At 39.7% G+C, this 17075-nt stretch overlaps 1 protein-coding gene across 1 annotated transcript; it reads right to left on the reverse strand.

Moving 5' to 3' along the window:
* Positions 1-822: 822 nt before the first annotated feature.
* Positions 823-2272, reverse strand: LOC131626297 (uncharacterized). The gene is made up of 2 exons (XM_058897128.1): positions 1385-2272; positions 823-897 (listed from the first exon to the last, which is right to left on the reverse strand). Exons 1-2 carry the CDS (start codon positions 2270-2272, stop codon positions 823-825), a joined length of 963 nt encoding a protein of 320 aa, XP_058753111.1.
* Positions 2273-17075: the final 14803 nt, after the last annotated feature.

Raw genomic sequence — 17075 nt, forward strand, 5'->3', positions numbered from 1 at the left:
TACGAGACAAAGACATAACTAGTTGATTTAATAAAGGATAATACAAATACATAACAAATAGAAATACAAATACAAATACAAATACGAATACTAATACAAATACAAAAACATTGTCAATAAAAATACAGATGACATACAACTAATTGTTGGTGGAATTTGATCCACGGTTAGGACAGGTATTTCTATTGTGCCCGACTTCACGACATATGCTACACTTTCGTACCATTTTCTCATGATCCATCTCGGTTGTGATCCGGGTGCTGTTCGGGCGGCCTCTTTTCTTTCTCCGCATGTTATCATTATGCCAAACCACGTCCCCTTCATACGTAGGCCAATAATCCTCCTTTGCCATCACTTGAAATGAGTTGTTGTACACCCCGAGCAAGGTATCTGCCTTGTAAATGGGAGATAAAAGTGCTAACGGATCTTGATGCGCATACGAACATGCTGCAATTACATGAGAGCATGGCATCCGAAAGGCTTGAAACTTTCCACAATCGCACCACCCTTCATCTATAAGAACCCTGTATTGTTGTCTCGGAAGGCCCTCGTTATGGTCAATCGTTTCCTTAACACTGAAGGTCTGGTTGAATCGATCGAAAGATGTCACAATGTGGCTGTTGGCTTTGGCAGATTGCTCTTTCATGAATTTGACGCATGTTTCGCTCCATAATTGTCCGGATTCTATAACTGCATTCCAACGCTCACCTCTTCTTGCGAAAAGAGAAGCCATCCTATAGTATGTTGCTTCCACCAAGGCAGTAATCGGAAGGTGTCTGATGCCCTTAAACACCCCGTTCATAGACTCCACAAGATTCGTAGTCATGTGCCCCCATCGCTTCCCGTTGTCGTATGATCTGGTCCATTTCTCTCTAGCAAGACTGTCAACCCATCTGCCTGCATCTGGATTTGCCGCTACAATTTCTTGTCGATAATATTGGAACGTCGGTTGCGTCAACGCATATCCGGCATTTACAAGAGTCTTCCGAAGAGCCCTGTCCTTTATCTCCCGCATGAAATTTTGTGCGATGTGTCGAATACAATAAACATGCGTTGATGTAGGGTTTTGCCACCCGTTTGCTGGATTGTTGTACGCACTCTCGATGGCAGCATGTCTGTCTGAAATCAAGCAAAGTCCAGGTTGGGGGGCAACGTGTGTCCGAAGATTTCTGAGAAAGAAACCCCAACCTCCAGCAGTTTCTCCTTCCACAAGAGCGAAAGCAACAGGAAAGATGTTACTATTTCCGTCTTGAGCCACAGCCATCAACATGGTGCCTTTATATTTTCCGTACAACCAAGTTCCATCTATTTGAAGAATTGGTTTGCAATATGAAAATCCTTGTACACATGGGCGGAAAGCCCAGAAGAGCCTGTGGAATATCACATTTCCTTGAAGTGATGTTCCGTCTGGAGATTGCGCCGGAAGGGTCTCTAAAATAGTAACAGTTCCAGGAGCATAAATTTGAAGCGCATATAAGAAATGTGGGAGTCGTTTATACGAATCCTCCCAATTTCCATACACAACTTCGATCGCCTTGGTCTTCGCCAGCCACGCCTTTCTATAAGACGGAGTGTAGTTGTACGTTGCAACGATATGAGAGATTATCGTTTTCACCTTTAACGATGGATCTTTTTCAACTAGAGGCAAGATTTCTTGACAAATGATGTCATAACTGAGCTTACGGTGATCTTGTGAAACATTTGTGTTAATACATGTGTGATCTTGGGAAATATATCCTATAACCCATGAGTCACTTCTCTTCCTGTATGATGCATGCAACCTGAATCCACAATCAGTGTTACTACAGTAAATTTTGTACCTTTCGACATTGGCACGATCAACTCTAAAATCAACATTGTTTGCCATATGAAATCTTTTTATGGCCATGATACATGCCTCCTTAGAACGAAATCTGTCTCCTACTTTTAACCGTTGATCTGTTTGGGTGTATGGATCATAGAAAATATCAGTCGATGGTTCGTCATCCCCATCAAAATTCAGGTTCCTCATGTGCACTGGAGGCATATGCACTTGATCTCGTGGTACAACAACTTCCGGTTCATCTTCACTTTCCTCGTTTACCAGGTTATCAACTTCTATTTCCGGTGCTTCTTCTTCTTCATCTACAACGTCGACCTCTGCTTGCTCGTCTCCAAGTGCATCAATGACTTGTGACTCAACCATTTGTGTGGTTTGAACTTCTGGTAGAGTAACATACAGTTCTATGCATTCGTAACCAGAATACTCATGATTGGCAAACATATTCTGCATGTCTTCTGTTAGAACAAGATTTGTTCTGATCAATTATCTTAGTTTTGATGATAACAATAATATGAATTTTGCTTAAGATAATATGGTACTCTAATCCAATGCAATTTCCTTTTCAGGAAATATATAAAGAGTATGCATAATTCAGCGCTCAGAAGCTTTGTCTCAAGGGTTCAGCATGCAACATCAGAACATGGTCTGGCAAGACATCAGAAGATGGTCGAAGCAGAATCAGAACATGGGTCTATGGAAGCATCAGAAGAACATGAGATCAGAAGCACTGAAGTTCTGATGGTATCACGCTCAGAAGCACTTCAAGGTCAGAAGATCAGAAGATGCTTTGCACCAAGCTGTTTGACTCTGATGATATTCAAACGTTGTATTCACAAACATCAGATCAGAAGGAAGTACAAGTGGCAAGCTACGCTGACTGACAAAAGGAACGTTAAAAGCTATTAAAGGCAACGTCAGTAGACACAGCGTGAACAAGGCTCGAGGTAGTTGACAAAAGCGTATAACATTAAATGCGATGCTGTACGGAACACGCAAAGCATTAAATGCACTCAACGGTCATCTTCTCCAACGCCTATAAATATGAAGTTCTGATGAGAAGCAAGGTTAACGATTCTGAACAAAACAACTCATATTAACTTGCTGAAACTCTGTTCTATTCAAAGCTCAGAATCTTCATCTTCATCAAAGCTCACTACATTGCTGTTGTAATATATTAGTGAGATTAAGCTTAAACGTTAAGAGAAATATCACAGTTTGTGATTATAGCTTTTAAGAAGCAATTGTAATACTCTTAGAATTGATTACATTAAGTTGTAAGGAACTAGAGTGATCGTGTGGATCAGAATACTCTAGGAAGTCTTAGAGGTTATCTAAGCAGGTTGTAACTAGAGTGATCGTGTGGATCAGAATACTCTAGAAAGTCTTAGAGGGTATCTAAGCAGTTGTTCCTGGAGTGATCAGTGTGTGATCAGAAGACTCTGGAAGACTTAGTTGCTGACTAAGTGGAGAACCATTGTAATCCGTGCGATTAGTGGATTAAATCCTCAGTTGAGGTAAATCATCTCTGCGGGGGTGGACTGGAGTAGTTTAGTTAACAACGAACCAGGATAAAAATAACTGTGCAATTTATTTTTATCGGTCAAGTTTTTAAAGCTACACTTATTCAAACCCCCCCTTTCTAAGTGTTTTTCTATCCTTCAATTGGCATCAGAGCGCCGGTTCTAAGGTGCAAGCACTTAACCGTGTTTAGAAAAGATTCAGGAAGAGAAAAACGCTTCAGTAAAAGATGGCTGATGAAACTGCAAAGTCTACATCTACATCTGGCTCTACTGAGCAACACAACGGTAACAATGGTTATACTAGACCGCCGGTATTTGATGGTGAAAACTTTGAATACTGGAAAGATAAACTGGAAAATTACTTTCTTGGTCTAGATGGTGATCTATGGGATCTTCTGATGGATGGTTACAAACATCCGGTAAATGCCAGTGGCGTAAAGCTGACAAGGCAAGAAATGAGCGATGATCAGAAGAAGCTTTTCAGGAATCATCATAAATGCAGAACTGTTTTGCTGAATGCTATCTCTCATGCTGAGTATGAGAAGATATCTAACAGGGAAACGGCCTATGACATATATGAGTCCTTGAAAATGACCCATGAAGGAAATGCTCAAGTCAAGGAGACTAAAGCTCTCGCTTTAATCCAGAAGTATGAAGCCTTCAAGATGGAGGATGTTGAAGACATTGAAAAGATGTTTTCAAGATTTCAAACTCTTACTGCTGGATTGAGAGTTCTTGACAAGGGATACACCAAGGCTGATCACGTAAAGAAGATCATCAGAAGCTTACCCAGAAGATGGGGTCCTATGGTGACTGCATTCAAGATTGCAAAGAATCTGAATGAAGTTTCTCTGGAAGAGCTTATCAGTGCCTTGAGAAGCCATGAAATAGAGCTGGACGCAAATGAGCCTCAAAAGAAAGGTAAGTCTATTGCATTAAAATCCAATATCAAGAAATGCACTAACGCTTTTCAGGCTAGAGAAGAAGATCCTGAAGAATCAGAATCTGAAGAAGAAGATGAACTGTCCTTGATCTCCAGAAGGCTAAATCAACTCTGGAAGAACAAGCAAAGGAAGTTCAGAGGCGTCAGAAGTTCAAAGAAATTTGAACGTGGAGAATCTTCTGATGACAGAAGATTTGACAAGAAGAAGGTCATGTGCTATGAATGCAATGAGCCTGGACACTTTAAGAATGAATGTCCAAAACTTCAGAAGGAAAATCCCAAGAAGAAGTTTCATAAGAAGAAAGGTCTTATGGCAACCTGGGATGAGTCAGAAGATGATTCAGACTCTGAAGATGAGCAGGCTAACTGTGCGCTGATGGCGACAGAAGATGACGGATCAGAATCTACATCAGAATCAGATTCTGAAGAGGTATTTTCTGAACTTACTAGAGATGAGTTAGTTTCCAGTCTAACAGAACTTCTGGAATTCAATTCTCAGATTAGTCTCAAATACAAAAAGCTGAAAAAGCTATTTGAATTTGAAACAAAGAAGCTTGAGTTGGAAAATTCTGAATTAAAAGAAAAACTTTTAAAATTATCCAATAATGTTGGATCTCCTTCTGATTCAGAAAAATCCACTCCTAGTCTAAACCATATTCTGAAAGAATATGATTTAAGTTTCAGGAAGTTCTTATCTAGAAGTATTGGCAGAAGTCAGCTAGCTTCTATGATATATGCTGTGTCTGGAAACAAAAGAGTCGGCATTGGTTTTGAGGGTGAAACCCCATACAAACTTGAACCTGTTGATGAAATGAAAATCACATACAAGCCATTGTATGATCAGTTCAAGTATGGCCACTCCCATGATATTAGGCACACTTCACATGCTCAAAGTTTTCACATTACACACACTAAGAAACATGTGACACAACCTAGGAAATATCATGAAACTCACATTAAGAATTATCATGCTGTTCCTCCTATTGCTTACAATGTTAAACCCAAGTTCAATCAGAACTTGAGAAAATCTAACAAGAAAGGACCCAAGAAAATGTGGGTACCTAAGGATAAGATTATTCCTATTGCAGATATCCTTGGCTGCAAAAAGGACAAAGCACAACATGTCGTGGTACCTGGACTCTGGATGCTCACGACACATGACAGGAAGAAGGTCTATGTTCCAAGACCTGGTGCTTAAGTCTGGAGGAGAAGTCAAGTTTGGAGGAGATCAGAAGGGCAAGATAATTGGCTCTGGAACTATAAAGTCTGGTAACTCTCCTTCCATTTCAAATGTACTTCTTGTAGAAGGATTAACACATAACCTCTTATCTATCAGTCAATTGAGTGACAATGGTTATGATATAATCTTTAATCAAAAGTCTTGCAAGGCTGTAAATCAGAAGGATGGCTCAATCCTATTTACAGGCAAGAGGAAGAACAACATTTATAAGACAGATCTGCAAGATCTTATGAGTCAGAAGGTGACTTGTCTTATGTCTGTTTCTGAAGAGCAGTGGGTCTGGCACAGAAGATTAGGTCATGCTAGTTTGAGAAAGATTTCTCAGATTAACAAACTGGATCTTGTCAGAGGACTCCCTAATCTAAAATTCAAATCAGATGCTCTTTGTGAAGCATGTCAGAAGGGCAAGTTCTCCAAACCTGCATTCAAGTCCAAGAATGTTGTTTCTACCTCAAGGCCATTAGAACTCTTGCACATTGATCTGTTTGGCCCAGTCAAAACAGCATCTGTCAGAGGGAAGAAATATGGATTAGTCATCGTAGATGATTATAGCCGCTGGACGTGGGTAAAATTCTTGAAACACAAGGATGAGTCTCATTCAGTGTTCTTTGATTTCTGCATTCAGATTCAATCTGAAAAAAAGTGTAAAATCATAAAGGTCAGAAGTGATCATGGTGGTGAATTTGAGAACAGATTCTTTGAAGAGTTCTTCAAAGAAAATGGTATTGCCCATGATTTCTCTTGTCCTAGAACTCCACAGCAAAATGGAGTTGTAGAACGAAAGAATAGGACTCTGCAAGAAATGGCCAGAACCATGATCAATGAAACCAATATGGCTAAGCATTTCTGGGCAGAAGCAATAAACACTGCATGCTATATTCATAATAGAATCTCTATCAGACCTATTCTAAATAAGACTCCTTATGAATTGTGGAAGAATATAAAGCCCAACATTTCATATTTCCATCCTTTTGGATGTGTGTGCTTTATTCTGAACACTAAAGATCATCTTGGTAAGTTTGATTCCAAAGCACAAAAATGTTTCCTTCTTGGATATTCTGAACGCTCAAAAGGCTACAGAGTATACAATACTGAAACATTGATTGTAGAAGAATCAATCAATATCAGGTTTGATGATAAGCTTGGTTCTGAAAAACCAAAGCAGTTTGATAATTTTGCAGATTGTGATATTGATATATCAGAAGTTGTTGAGCCAAGAAGCAACGCATCAGAAGCAGAGCTTCTCAGAAGCAAAGAATCTGAAGATCAAGTATCAGCTTCTCTGGAGAATCTAAGCATTTCTGAAGAACCATCTGTCAGAAGATCATCCAGACTCATTTCTGGTCATTCAGAAGATGTCATTCTTGGAAAGAAGGATGATCCAATCAGAACAAGAGCATTCCTTAAGAACAATGCAGACTGTCAATTAGGTCTTGTATCCTTGATCGAGCCAACTTCTGTTGATCATGCTCTAGAAGATCCAGACTGGATAATTGCTATGCAAGAAGAACTGAATCAGTTTACAAGGAATGATGTTTGGGATCTTGTTCCTAGACCAGATGGATTCAATATAATCGGTACAAAATGGGTCTTCAGAAACAAGCTCAGTGAGAAAGGTGAAGTGGTAAGGAACAAAGCCAGACTGGTGGCTCAGGGTTATAGTCAGCAAGAAGGGATTGACTATACAGAAACCTTTGCACCAGTGGCCAGGTTAGAATCTATTCGTCTATTAATTTCATTTGCTACTCAACATAACATCACTCTCTATCAGATGGATGTTAAGAGTGCCTTCTTAAATGGTTATATAGATGAAGAAGTTTATGTCCATCAACCTCCTGGTTTTGAAGACTCTATGTCTCCTAATCATGTTTTTAAACTAAAGAAATCGTTGTATGGATTGAAACAAGCTCCCAGAGCTTGGTATGAACGCTTAAGTTCTTTCCTTCTGGATAATGGTTTCACTAGAGGAAAAGTGGACACTACTCTCTTTTGTAAAACCTTTAAAAAGGATATTTTAATTTGTCAAATATATGTAGATGATATTATTTTTGGAACATCTAATGCTACACTTGGAAAGGAGTTTGCTGAGTCTATGCAGGCTGAGTTTGAAATGAGCATGATGGGAGAACTCAAGTATTTCCTTGGAATACAAATAAATCAAACATCAGAAGGAACGCATGTTCACCAAACCAAGTATGTGAAGGAACTTCTGAAGAAGTTTAACCTTCTAGACTGCAAAGAAGCCAAAACTCCTATGCATCCAACATGCATCCTAGGTAAGGATGAGGTAAGTAAGAAGGTAGATCAGAAGTTATACAGAGGTATGATTGGATCTCTTCTATATTTGACTGCTTCTAGACCTGACATTATGTTCAGTGTTTGTTTGTGTGCTAGATTCCAATCAGATCCTAGAGAATCTCATTTAACTGCTGTTAAGAGAATTCTAAGGTATCTGAAAGGTACTACTAATGTTGGCTTAGTTTACAGAAAATCTAAAGAATACAACTTAGTAGGATTCTGCGATGCTGACTATGCTGGAGACAGAATTGAAAGAAAGAGTACTTCAGGAAGTTGCCAATTTCTTGGAAGTCATTTGATCTCCTGGTATAGCAAGAAGCAAGCAACTATTGCTCTCTCAACAACAGAAGCAGAATATGTCGCTGCTGCTGGTTGCAGTACACAGATGCTCTGGATGAAGAGTCAGCTAGAAGATTATCAGATATATGAGAGTAACATTCCTATATTCTGTGATAATACTTCTGCTATATGTTTATCTAAGAATCCTATTCTTCATTCAAAAGCTAAACATATTGAGATTAAACATCATTTCATAAGGGACTATGTTCAGAAGGGTGTTATATCTTTAAACTTTGTGGATACAGACCATCAATGGGCTGATATCTTTACAAAACCCCTGGCTGAAGATAGGTTTAAGTTCATTCTGAAGAACATCAGTATGGATTTATGCCCAGAATGAGAAGATGAGAAGTTCTTATGTATGAGTATCTTCTGAAATGAAATTTTTTTATAAGAAGTTCTGATTGAAATCAATTAGAAATTGTGATTCAGTTATTACTAACGTTTCATTGTCTAAGTTGATTCAGAATCTCTTTAAAAGCAAAACAACTGTAACTGGCTATCCAGATGGTAAACACGTGTTCACTATTCCTGGACAAGCGTGCGTGCAGTTGAGGGGACGTCTACTTAGGTAATTGTGCAAATCACGTCTTTTGTCATTATTATCTCTCCTCATGTCACGTAACATTAAATGCTCTTCATCATTTACTCTCTTTCAGTTTTCTTTTTATATTCTTCAAACGTTTCTTTTCCCTCTTATATTTCTCTCACTTTGCATTCAGTTTCTTTTTCGTTCTCTCTCTTTGCATTCATATCATAAACCCTAGCAGTTTCCAATATCTGCAACTTCATCATGAATCCATCGTCAAGCTCTGGGAATCAAGATGATGATCGGAAACAAAAGAGAAAGGCAACTGCTGAACCAGAAACCAAACCAAAAAGAGTAAGGATCACCTATGACCCTCTCAAAGTGAACCCGTTTGAAGCTATGATGTCTGGAAATTACTCTAGACGTGTATATCAACCCCTTGACGGTACCCCTCAATCACCTCCCTCGTCACAGACCTCCACCACCTCTTCCTCCTCATTCATCCTCTCGGAACCACCTTCTTCACCATCTGATATCTCCTCTCCTTCAACCCATCCATCAGATATTTCTTCATCTCTCTCACACCCTTTTCCCACCAGAACACCTAACCCCTATAGTGTTGTTTTTCCCGACTCCAGGTTCACTGTCAACCCTCCAACCCCTACCACTCAATCATTTCTGGAGCTTTTACATTCTGATGTAAATGGCTGGTTGGAGATTCTGGGTGCTGCTCACCTTAACCATCTGGATGAGTATGCTACAAGCAACCTTTGGGATACCTTTCGTCAGGATTTTCTGGTTAGGGCTACAGACACTCAGAGAAGGATCATGTCTGAAGCTCCTGGTGTTCGTGGTCTTCGGTTGGAAGTTGGTGAAAGCAGCTATCACCATCTCATCAGGAACAGAAATGTTCTTGAGGAGAAGATACCTGCAGATGAGTTGGAAGAAGAAAATCTCTGCAGAGACATCGTGGTGTGGAGACCATGGTTTCCTGTGCTGACTGGAGATTTTCAGTGGCTGTTTAACTGGTTCAGAATGAACCCTTCTGAAAAAGCACCTCACATGGTCTTTCCAGTAGTGGTTTATCCTGCTGAAGTTGCTGGTCCTACTCCTCCAACAAACCTAGCAGTTATTCTTCAAGCGTTGGAAGTTGGAACTTCTGAGCTGCCTGAACCAGAATATGCTAAGGCTACTTCTGAGTCAGACTCAGATGAGGAAATGGAAGATGCACAAGCTGAAGATCTTCCAGAAGATCACCCTGCTGAGATTGCTGTCCCTTTTGGCAGAAATTCTGGTGCCTCTTCTTCTGGTGAAACCTCAGCTCTGATGGAGACCTTGGAAGCTCTTCATCAGAATCAAGCTATGCTGGCTTCTCGTTTGGACGCGCAAGAAGTAGCCAATGCTGAGTTTCGCTCCTTCATGGCAAGGCAAGCTACAAGCACTGACGGGATTCATGATGTTCTGGCGCGGATTTTGCGTAGGCTAGGATCTTAGTCCTTTGGTCTTTGTAGTTTTCTTTCCTTGTTGCATCTGTTTTCCTGCATTCCTCTTTTGTAATCTTTCTTGTTGAAATCAATGAAAAGTTATTTGTGTTTCTTTCCTTTTGTCTCTTGCTTTGCATCTGAATCTTTTATGCTTTTTGATGTTATGACAAAAAGGGGGAGAAGATAAATGATAAATGATTTGATTAATCTATCAGTTGCTGGGTAAAGCTCCCACACATTTACTAACAAGAACTGCAAGTTCTATATGGTTTAAGTGTTTTGCAGGTATAAAGAAGTGAAGAAAATCTTCAAAGCAAACACAAGAAGCAAAACCATAAGAAGCGTTATTCTGTAAAAAGAATAAGCTCATGGAAACTGAAGCAAGCTGAGTGCTGTCAAGCTTCAGAAATCAGAAGCAAGAAAGAAGAATGAATCAGAAGCACTGATAATAGAATTTGATCCATATTTGTCTATTTGCTCTGACAAAATTCTATTTGCTCTGATACATTATTTTAGCCTATATGGCTCTGATACATATCATATGTTCTAATATACATTTTATGTTCTGACTCGTTCATGCTGACTTTTGTCGTTTAGTTTTTGTTCTATAACATTTCAGGATGTAGAGATGCTCTGATGATGCTCTGGTACATTCAACAATGTTCTGACACAAATCTAGCATGAAGTGATGTTGGTAGAAATTCAAAGCTCTGAAGCTATCCGAGGGAAGCAGAAATCAGAAGCTGTGAATGTTCTAAAGATCCAGAAAACTCAAGCTCTGAAGTTGTCCTAAATGGAAGCAGAAATCAGAAGCTATGAATGTTCTGAAGATCAAAGAAATTCAAGTTCTGAAGCTGTCCTAAACGGAAGCAGGAATCAGAAGCTGTGAGTGTTCTAAGGATCTAAAGAAATTCTAGTTCTGAAGCTGTCCAATGGAAGCAGAAGTCAGAAGCTATGAATTCTCTGAAGACAGAAGCTTATGTGATCGTCTCTACCGAAATAATCAGGGAAGTCTTTTATTAAAGTTCTTCGAGTATTTATTTCAGGGGGAGATTATTTATCTCAGGGGGAGATTGTTAATCTCAGGGGGAGACATATTCACATGCTTATGCTATAGCTGTGTAATTTGTCTTTTGCCGTCTGCTCTTTCTGATCGCAAATTCATATCATTTATATATGTTTTTGTCATCATCAAAAAGGGGGAGATTGTTAGAACAAGATTTGTTCTGATCAATTATCTTAGTTTTGATGATAACAATAATATGAATTTTGCTTAAGATAATATGGTACTCTAATCCAATGCAATTTCCTTTTCAGGAAATATATAAAGAGTATGCATAATTCAGCGCTCAGAAGCTTTGTCTCAAGGGTTCAGCATGCAACATCAGAACATGGTCTGACAAGACATCAGAAGATGGTCGAAGCAGAATCAGAACATGGGTCTATGGAAGCATCAGAAGAACATGAGATCAGAAGCACTGAAGTTCTGATGGTATCACGCTCAGAAGCACTTCAAGGTCAGAAGATCAGAAGATGCTTTGCACCAAGCTGTTTGACTCTGATGATATTCAAACGTTGTATTCACAAACATCAGATCAGAAGGAAGTACAAGTGGCAAGCTACGCTGACTGACAAAAGGAACGTTAAAAGCTATTAAAGGCAACGTCAGTAGACACAGCGTGAACAAGGCTCGAGGTAGTTGACAAAAGCGTATAACATTAAATGCGATGCTGTACGGAACACGCAAAGCATTAAATGCACTCAACGGTCATCTTCTCCAACGCCTATAAATATGAAGTTCTGATGAGAAGCAAGGTTAACGATTCTGAACAAAACAACTCATATTAACTTGCTGAAACTCTGTTCTATTCAAAGCTCAGAATCTTCATCTTCATCAAAGCTCACTACATTGCTGTTGTAATATATTAGTGAGATTAAGCTTAAACGTTAAGAGAAATATCACAGTTTGTGATTATAGCTTTTAAGAAGCAATTGTAATACTCTTAGAATTGATTACATTAAGTTGTAAGGAACTAGAGTGATCGTGTGGATCAGAATACTCTAGGAAGTCTTAGAGGTTATCTAAGCAGGTTGTAACTAGAGTGATCGTGTGGATTAGAATACTCTAGAAAGTCTTAGAGGGTATCTAAGCAGTTGTTCCTGGAGTGATCAGTGTGTGATCAGAAGACTCTGGAAGACTTAGTTGCTGACTAAGTGGAGAACCATTGTAATCCGTGCGATTAGTGGATTAAATCCTCAGTTGAGGTAAATCATCTCTGCGGGGGTGGACTGGAGTAGTTTAGTTAACAACGAACCAGGATAAAAATAACTGTGCAATTTATTTTTATCGGTCAAGTTTTTAAAGCTACACTTATTCAAACCCCCCCTTTCTAAGTGTTTTTCTATCCTTCATCTTCATCGTCTTTGATCTCAACTTGGATAAACTTGATCGGGTTGTCTCCACGAAGAAATCGATATTGGTAAAAAATCTGGGATACACCACCCATTGCAAGCTTCGTCTCTAATCTCCCTTTGAAGTAACTGAAATTTGCTTTTCTGCTTAAACAAAATCGTTTAACCTCAGTGTTTCTAAACAGAAAACCAACTTCTTCGTTGTCATAGGTCTCGCCAAAAATATGAGCGTTGATAATGTATTGCGGAGGGGCCATTGTTGAGTGGGTAGAGAGTTTTATTTCAAATATGTAATCAGATGTGTAATGTGTTGTGTTAGTTTACACGTTATAGGTTTCCTTTATGTAGACGAACATTGAGTGATGACAATTATGAAGGCGAATACTATACAATCACATGCGTACTGAGTTGATTTGATGAATAAATGACACTGCTGCACACCAGACTTTTTCACAATTGATTTGAGGTGTGCATGACACTGCTGAACTGTTGCACAGTCGACTTGACCAGACACAACCATACTGTACAATCACATGCGAATAAAGTTGACGGAAAATGAATGCCTGAGTTGATTCGAGGTGTGCTTGACACTGGTGAACTACAGTCGACTTGACCAGACACAACCATACTGAACAGTGTACACTGTACAATCACATGCGAAGACTGTATGCTAATTATTTTCGGTGACACAGAAAACCCTAACCAAACCCTAACCCTAAATTTTCAAAAAAAAAACATTGAAAACCCTAACCAAACCCTAACCCTAAATTTTCAAAAAAAAAAAATAACAGTAGCATGTAGGCGCCACCTGGGGTGGCGCATTAGACCAAATTTTTCCAGCATGGCGCCACCTGGGGTGGCGCATTAGTGTATTTTCTTTTTTTTTTTTGTTTTTTTTTGCCCTAATTTTGTCTAGTGGTCCCCACTGCCAAAACCCTAATCTGATCCGCCAGCATGTGATCTACCTGCATCGGAATACTGTATGCATGCATGCCTAGACAATTCAGCACCGAACACGGGATGCAGGCCTAGTCTATTCTGCCAGAAACAATTAATGCATGCATGCCTAGACAAAGTCAGCACAAAACACGGGAATGCATGGTCATTTCAACACAGAATGCATGTGAACCCATCTTTATCACTTTGATATCTGTATCACATGCATGCTCACCACTTGGCCCTCATGCACTTAACATCAACAACCACCAACCCTCTATAAATACTCTCATATACTTGCTTTCTTTTCACCAACATATATTCTTCTTCTTCAAAAAACCACTTTGCATTTTCAATTCCGCAGAAAACTTAAAGAGTTCTTGAAAATGGCTCAACAACTTCTTACCATGGGTGAAACACACAGAGGAACTAGAGCGAATTTGGCGACCTTTGTAAGTTTATACTTATTTATTTCTAAACATCTATGCGTATATGATATCCAGTTTAATCGATTTATTTGTGGTTCTTAGGCTGTTGACCGATTCCGTACACGTTCTCACGCTTACGTTGAACCCGACGAGAGGATTATTCCGAATCTCCAAGCATGTGGCTTCGGACATATCATAAAAGTTAACAACAACACCATAGACAGAAAATTCATCCTTGCCTTACAAGAGCGATGGAGGCCTGAAACCCACACGTTTCATCTTCCAATAGGTGAGTGTACTATTACTCTAGAGGATGTTTATATGTTACTTGGTCTGCCCATTGATGGCAAGGCTGTTAATGGATCTGTTCAACATGCTAATTCAATGTGTGAGAGAGTGTTGGGAAGAGATCTAGTTGTGCCTAATCAAGGTTCAAGAGGCCAGGGTATCAGTCTGGTCTCCCTTAGAGATTACTATGATGAACTCGTCTTGATGGACAACTTTACTGAGGAGCATGTTTGGTTAATGACTAAGGTTTATATAATGTTGATGTTTGGTAAACTTTTATTCCCGGAGTCGACAGGTAACACTGTCAACTTTTTCTATTTAAGTAAATTTGACATTATTAGCAAGATTAGGAAATATAGTTGGGGGTCCGCCGTTTTGGCGATGTTATACCAGTCTCTTTGTAAGAACGCGGTTGCCGAGAAGTGCACCTTCTATGGATGTGCGTTCCTCCTACAAGTATGGGGTTGGTGGAGAATGCCGATGCTGTCCCCTGTAGGCAGGAACAACTACACGTTCCCTTATGCAACAAGGTACGTCTTTTTCTCTTTTTCAACGCTATTCCTTGAATGCTAACTATCTTTTTCATAAAAATCTGAAATAACATTTTTGCTCTTTTTTTTTAGGTTCTGTGGTCCTAAATTGGATTACAGTAAGAATCCGAGGGGGAGTGTTGTTTTATATCGGGACCTAATTGATCACCTCCGAGCTGAAGATGTATTATCCCTAAACTTTTATATGATCATATAGATGTATTACAATTCATCATGCTTTTTAATAATATGTTATTTTTTCTCCCACGCAGTTTAATTGGAGACCATACTTGTTGCTAGACCATGAGCCAAACGAGAGTGACCGGGAAGTTTGGACTGCAGTAGTACCGATAATAAGGTTCAACATCATTGAGATGCACCAATCTGACCGTGTGAGACTGCAGTTTGGCATGCATCAACCGATCCCGGATCCCCCCACTGATTTGGGTCGCTGGCATATTAAAAGAGTTAACAATCAATGGGACCACGCAGATTATCGTACATTCGCACCTGAATTTTGTGAGATGTGGAGGCAGCGTCGCAGCCGTCTGTTACAATTCCCTGTTGCCCAACTCCCCATGTTTCCAACCGCGACATACCTTGCTTGGTATAGAACAGTCACAACCCCCGATATGTATGTGTCAGACCCCTACTACCTACACGACCCCCGCCAACAACAACACGCACAACAACCACCCCAACAATACGCACAACAACCACCCCAACAACCACCCCAACAACGACAACAACGCCAACAACGCCGACAACGCCAAACATCCGAACAACCTGACCATGAGGAATTTCAAACAACACCAACAACGCCCTACCAAAGTCAACCCTTCCAACAACAATCATGGGGCTTCACCCAACAACTCCGTGACGCCGACCCCTCCACTAGGCTACCCGTCCAACAACAATCGTGGGGCTTCACCCAACAACACTACGACGCCGGCCCCTCCTCCTCCACTAGGCAACCCATCCAGCAACAATCATGGGCCTTCACCCAACAACACGACGACGCCGGCCCCTCCAGCTACAATAGGCAACCCAGCCCCGACATGGGTCTAGATGACAATTACGACCCAAACGAGCAAATGAACACTCAATCGTCACAGTACGAATTTCCACAACACCAACAATATGGGTACACCACACCCCAGCAAACAATGCCATTTTTTCAAGGTCAATCAAGCGCTGGATTTTACCGACCATGTGACGCAACTCCACCGCCAAGACAAATCTTTGAGGGCATGGGGACCCGACTATTTGACAGCAACATACAAGAATACATGTCCAATGAGCGCATGGAGGGGCTAATCCGAGGACCGCCTACCCAGACACAACAAGAACAACCAAGGAATAGGGGGGGTCGTGGAGAAGTCGGTCGTCGAGATCCTTCCAACCAGATTCGAGTAATTCCAGATTGCGGAACTGGCGGTGAGAGGGGTCATGGTCCGGCGCCGGGTCGGAGGGGTCATGGTCGGAGGGGTCGTGAATAGCATAATATCCATGTTTTATTATTTATCTTTTTTGTACCGTATTTATAATGTTTGAACTGTATGACCGTATTTCTAATGTTGTTTCTGCATTTCTTGTATTTGTAATGTTTGGAATGAATGACATGTGGTGTTTCATTATTTATTTAATTGTTAAAACAATTTTGTTAATAAATAAAAAAAATTTAAAAAAAAATAGTATATAAACAATTAAAAAAAAAACAAAAATAAAATAATATATATATATATATATATATATATATATATATATATATATATATATATATATATATATATATACACATAGGCGCCACCCTAGGTGGCTAAAAAGAGAAAAATATGCATTGATGCCACCCTGGGTGGCGCATAGGTTAAGAGGTTTTGGTCTTTGGCGCCACCTGAGGTGGCTCCTATGTGGAGACCACCTCTGAAACCTGGTCATATGCGTAATTTTGCCAAAAACATGGTTTTTGGTGTAAATAAATTATTAAACATGGTTATTTGGATTTTTTTTCCTTATAATCAGGATAGGGGGTATTATTAAAGAAAATTTCTCAACCTATCCATCGATCTCTTAAACATCACACGAAATTCAATTTTTGCTCCCATCCGGAGATGCACATCCAGAAACACCTTATATTTTAAAAAAAATTGATTTCTTCCATAGATGCTACGGAGGCGCGTATAAAACATAGTGAATTTTGAGATTTTTCCAATTAATTGGGAAAATCTCAAGTTCCTTCCCTATAAATGTAATTACTGAAGATTTTTCTCAATTAATTAAAATTTTATGATTTTCTCAATTAATTT

The sequence above is a fragment of the Vicia villosa genome, unplaced genomic scaffold (genome assembly GCF_029867415.1).
Source record: "Vicia villosa cultivar HV-30 ecotype Madison, WI unplaced genomic scaffold, Vvil1.0 ctg.000282F_1_1, whole genome shotgun sequence".
In the NCBI taxonomy this organism is placed as follows: domain Eukaryota; kingdom Viridiplantae; phylum Streptophyta; class Magnoliopsida; order Fabales; family Fabaceae; genus Vicia; species Vicia villosa.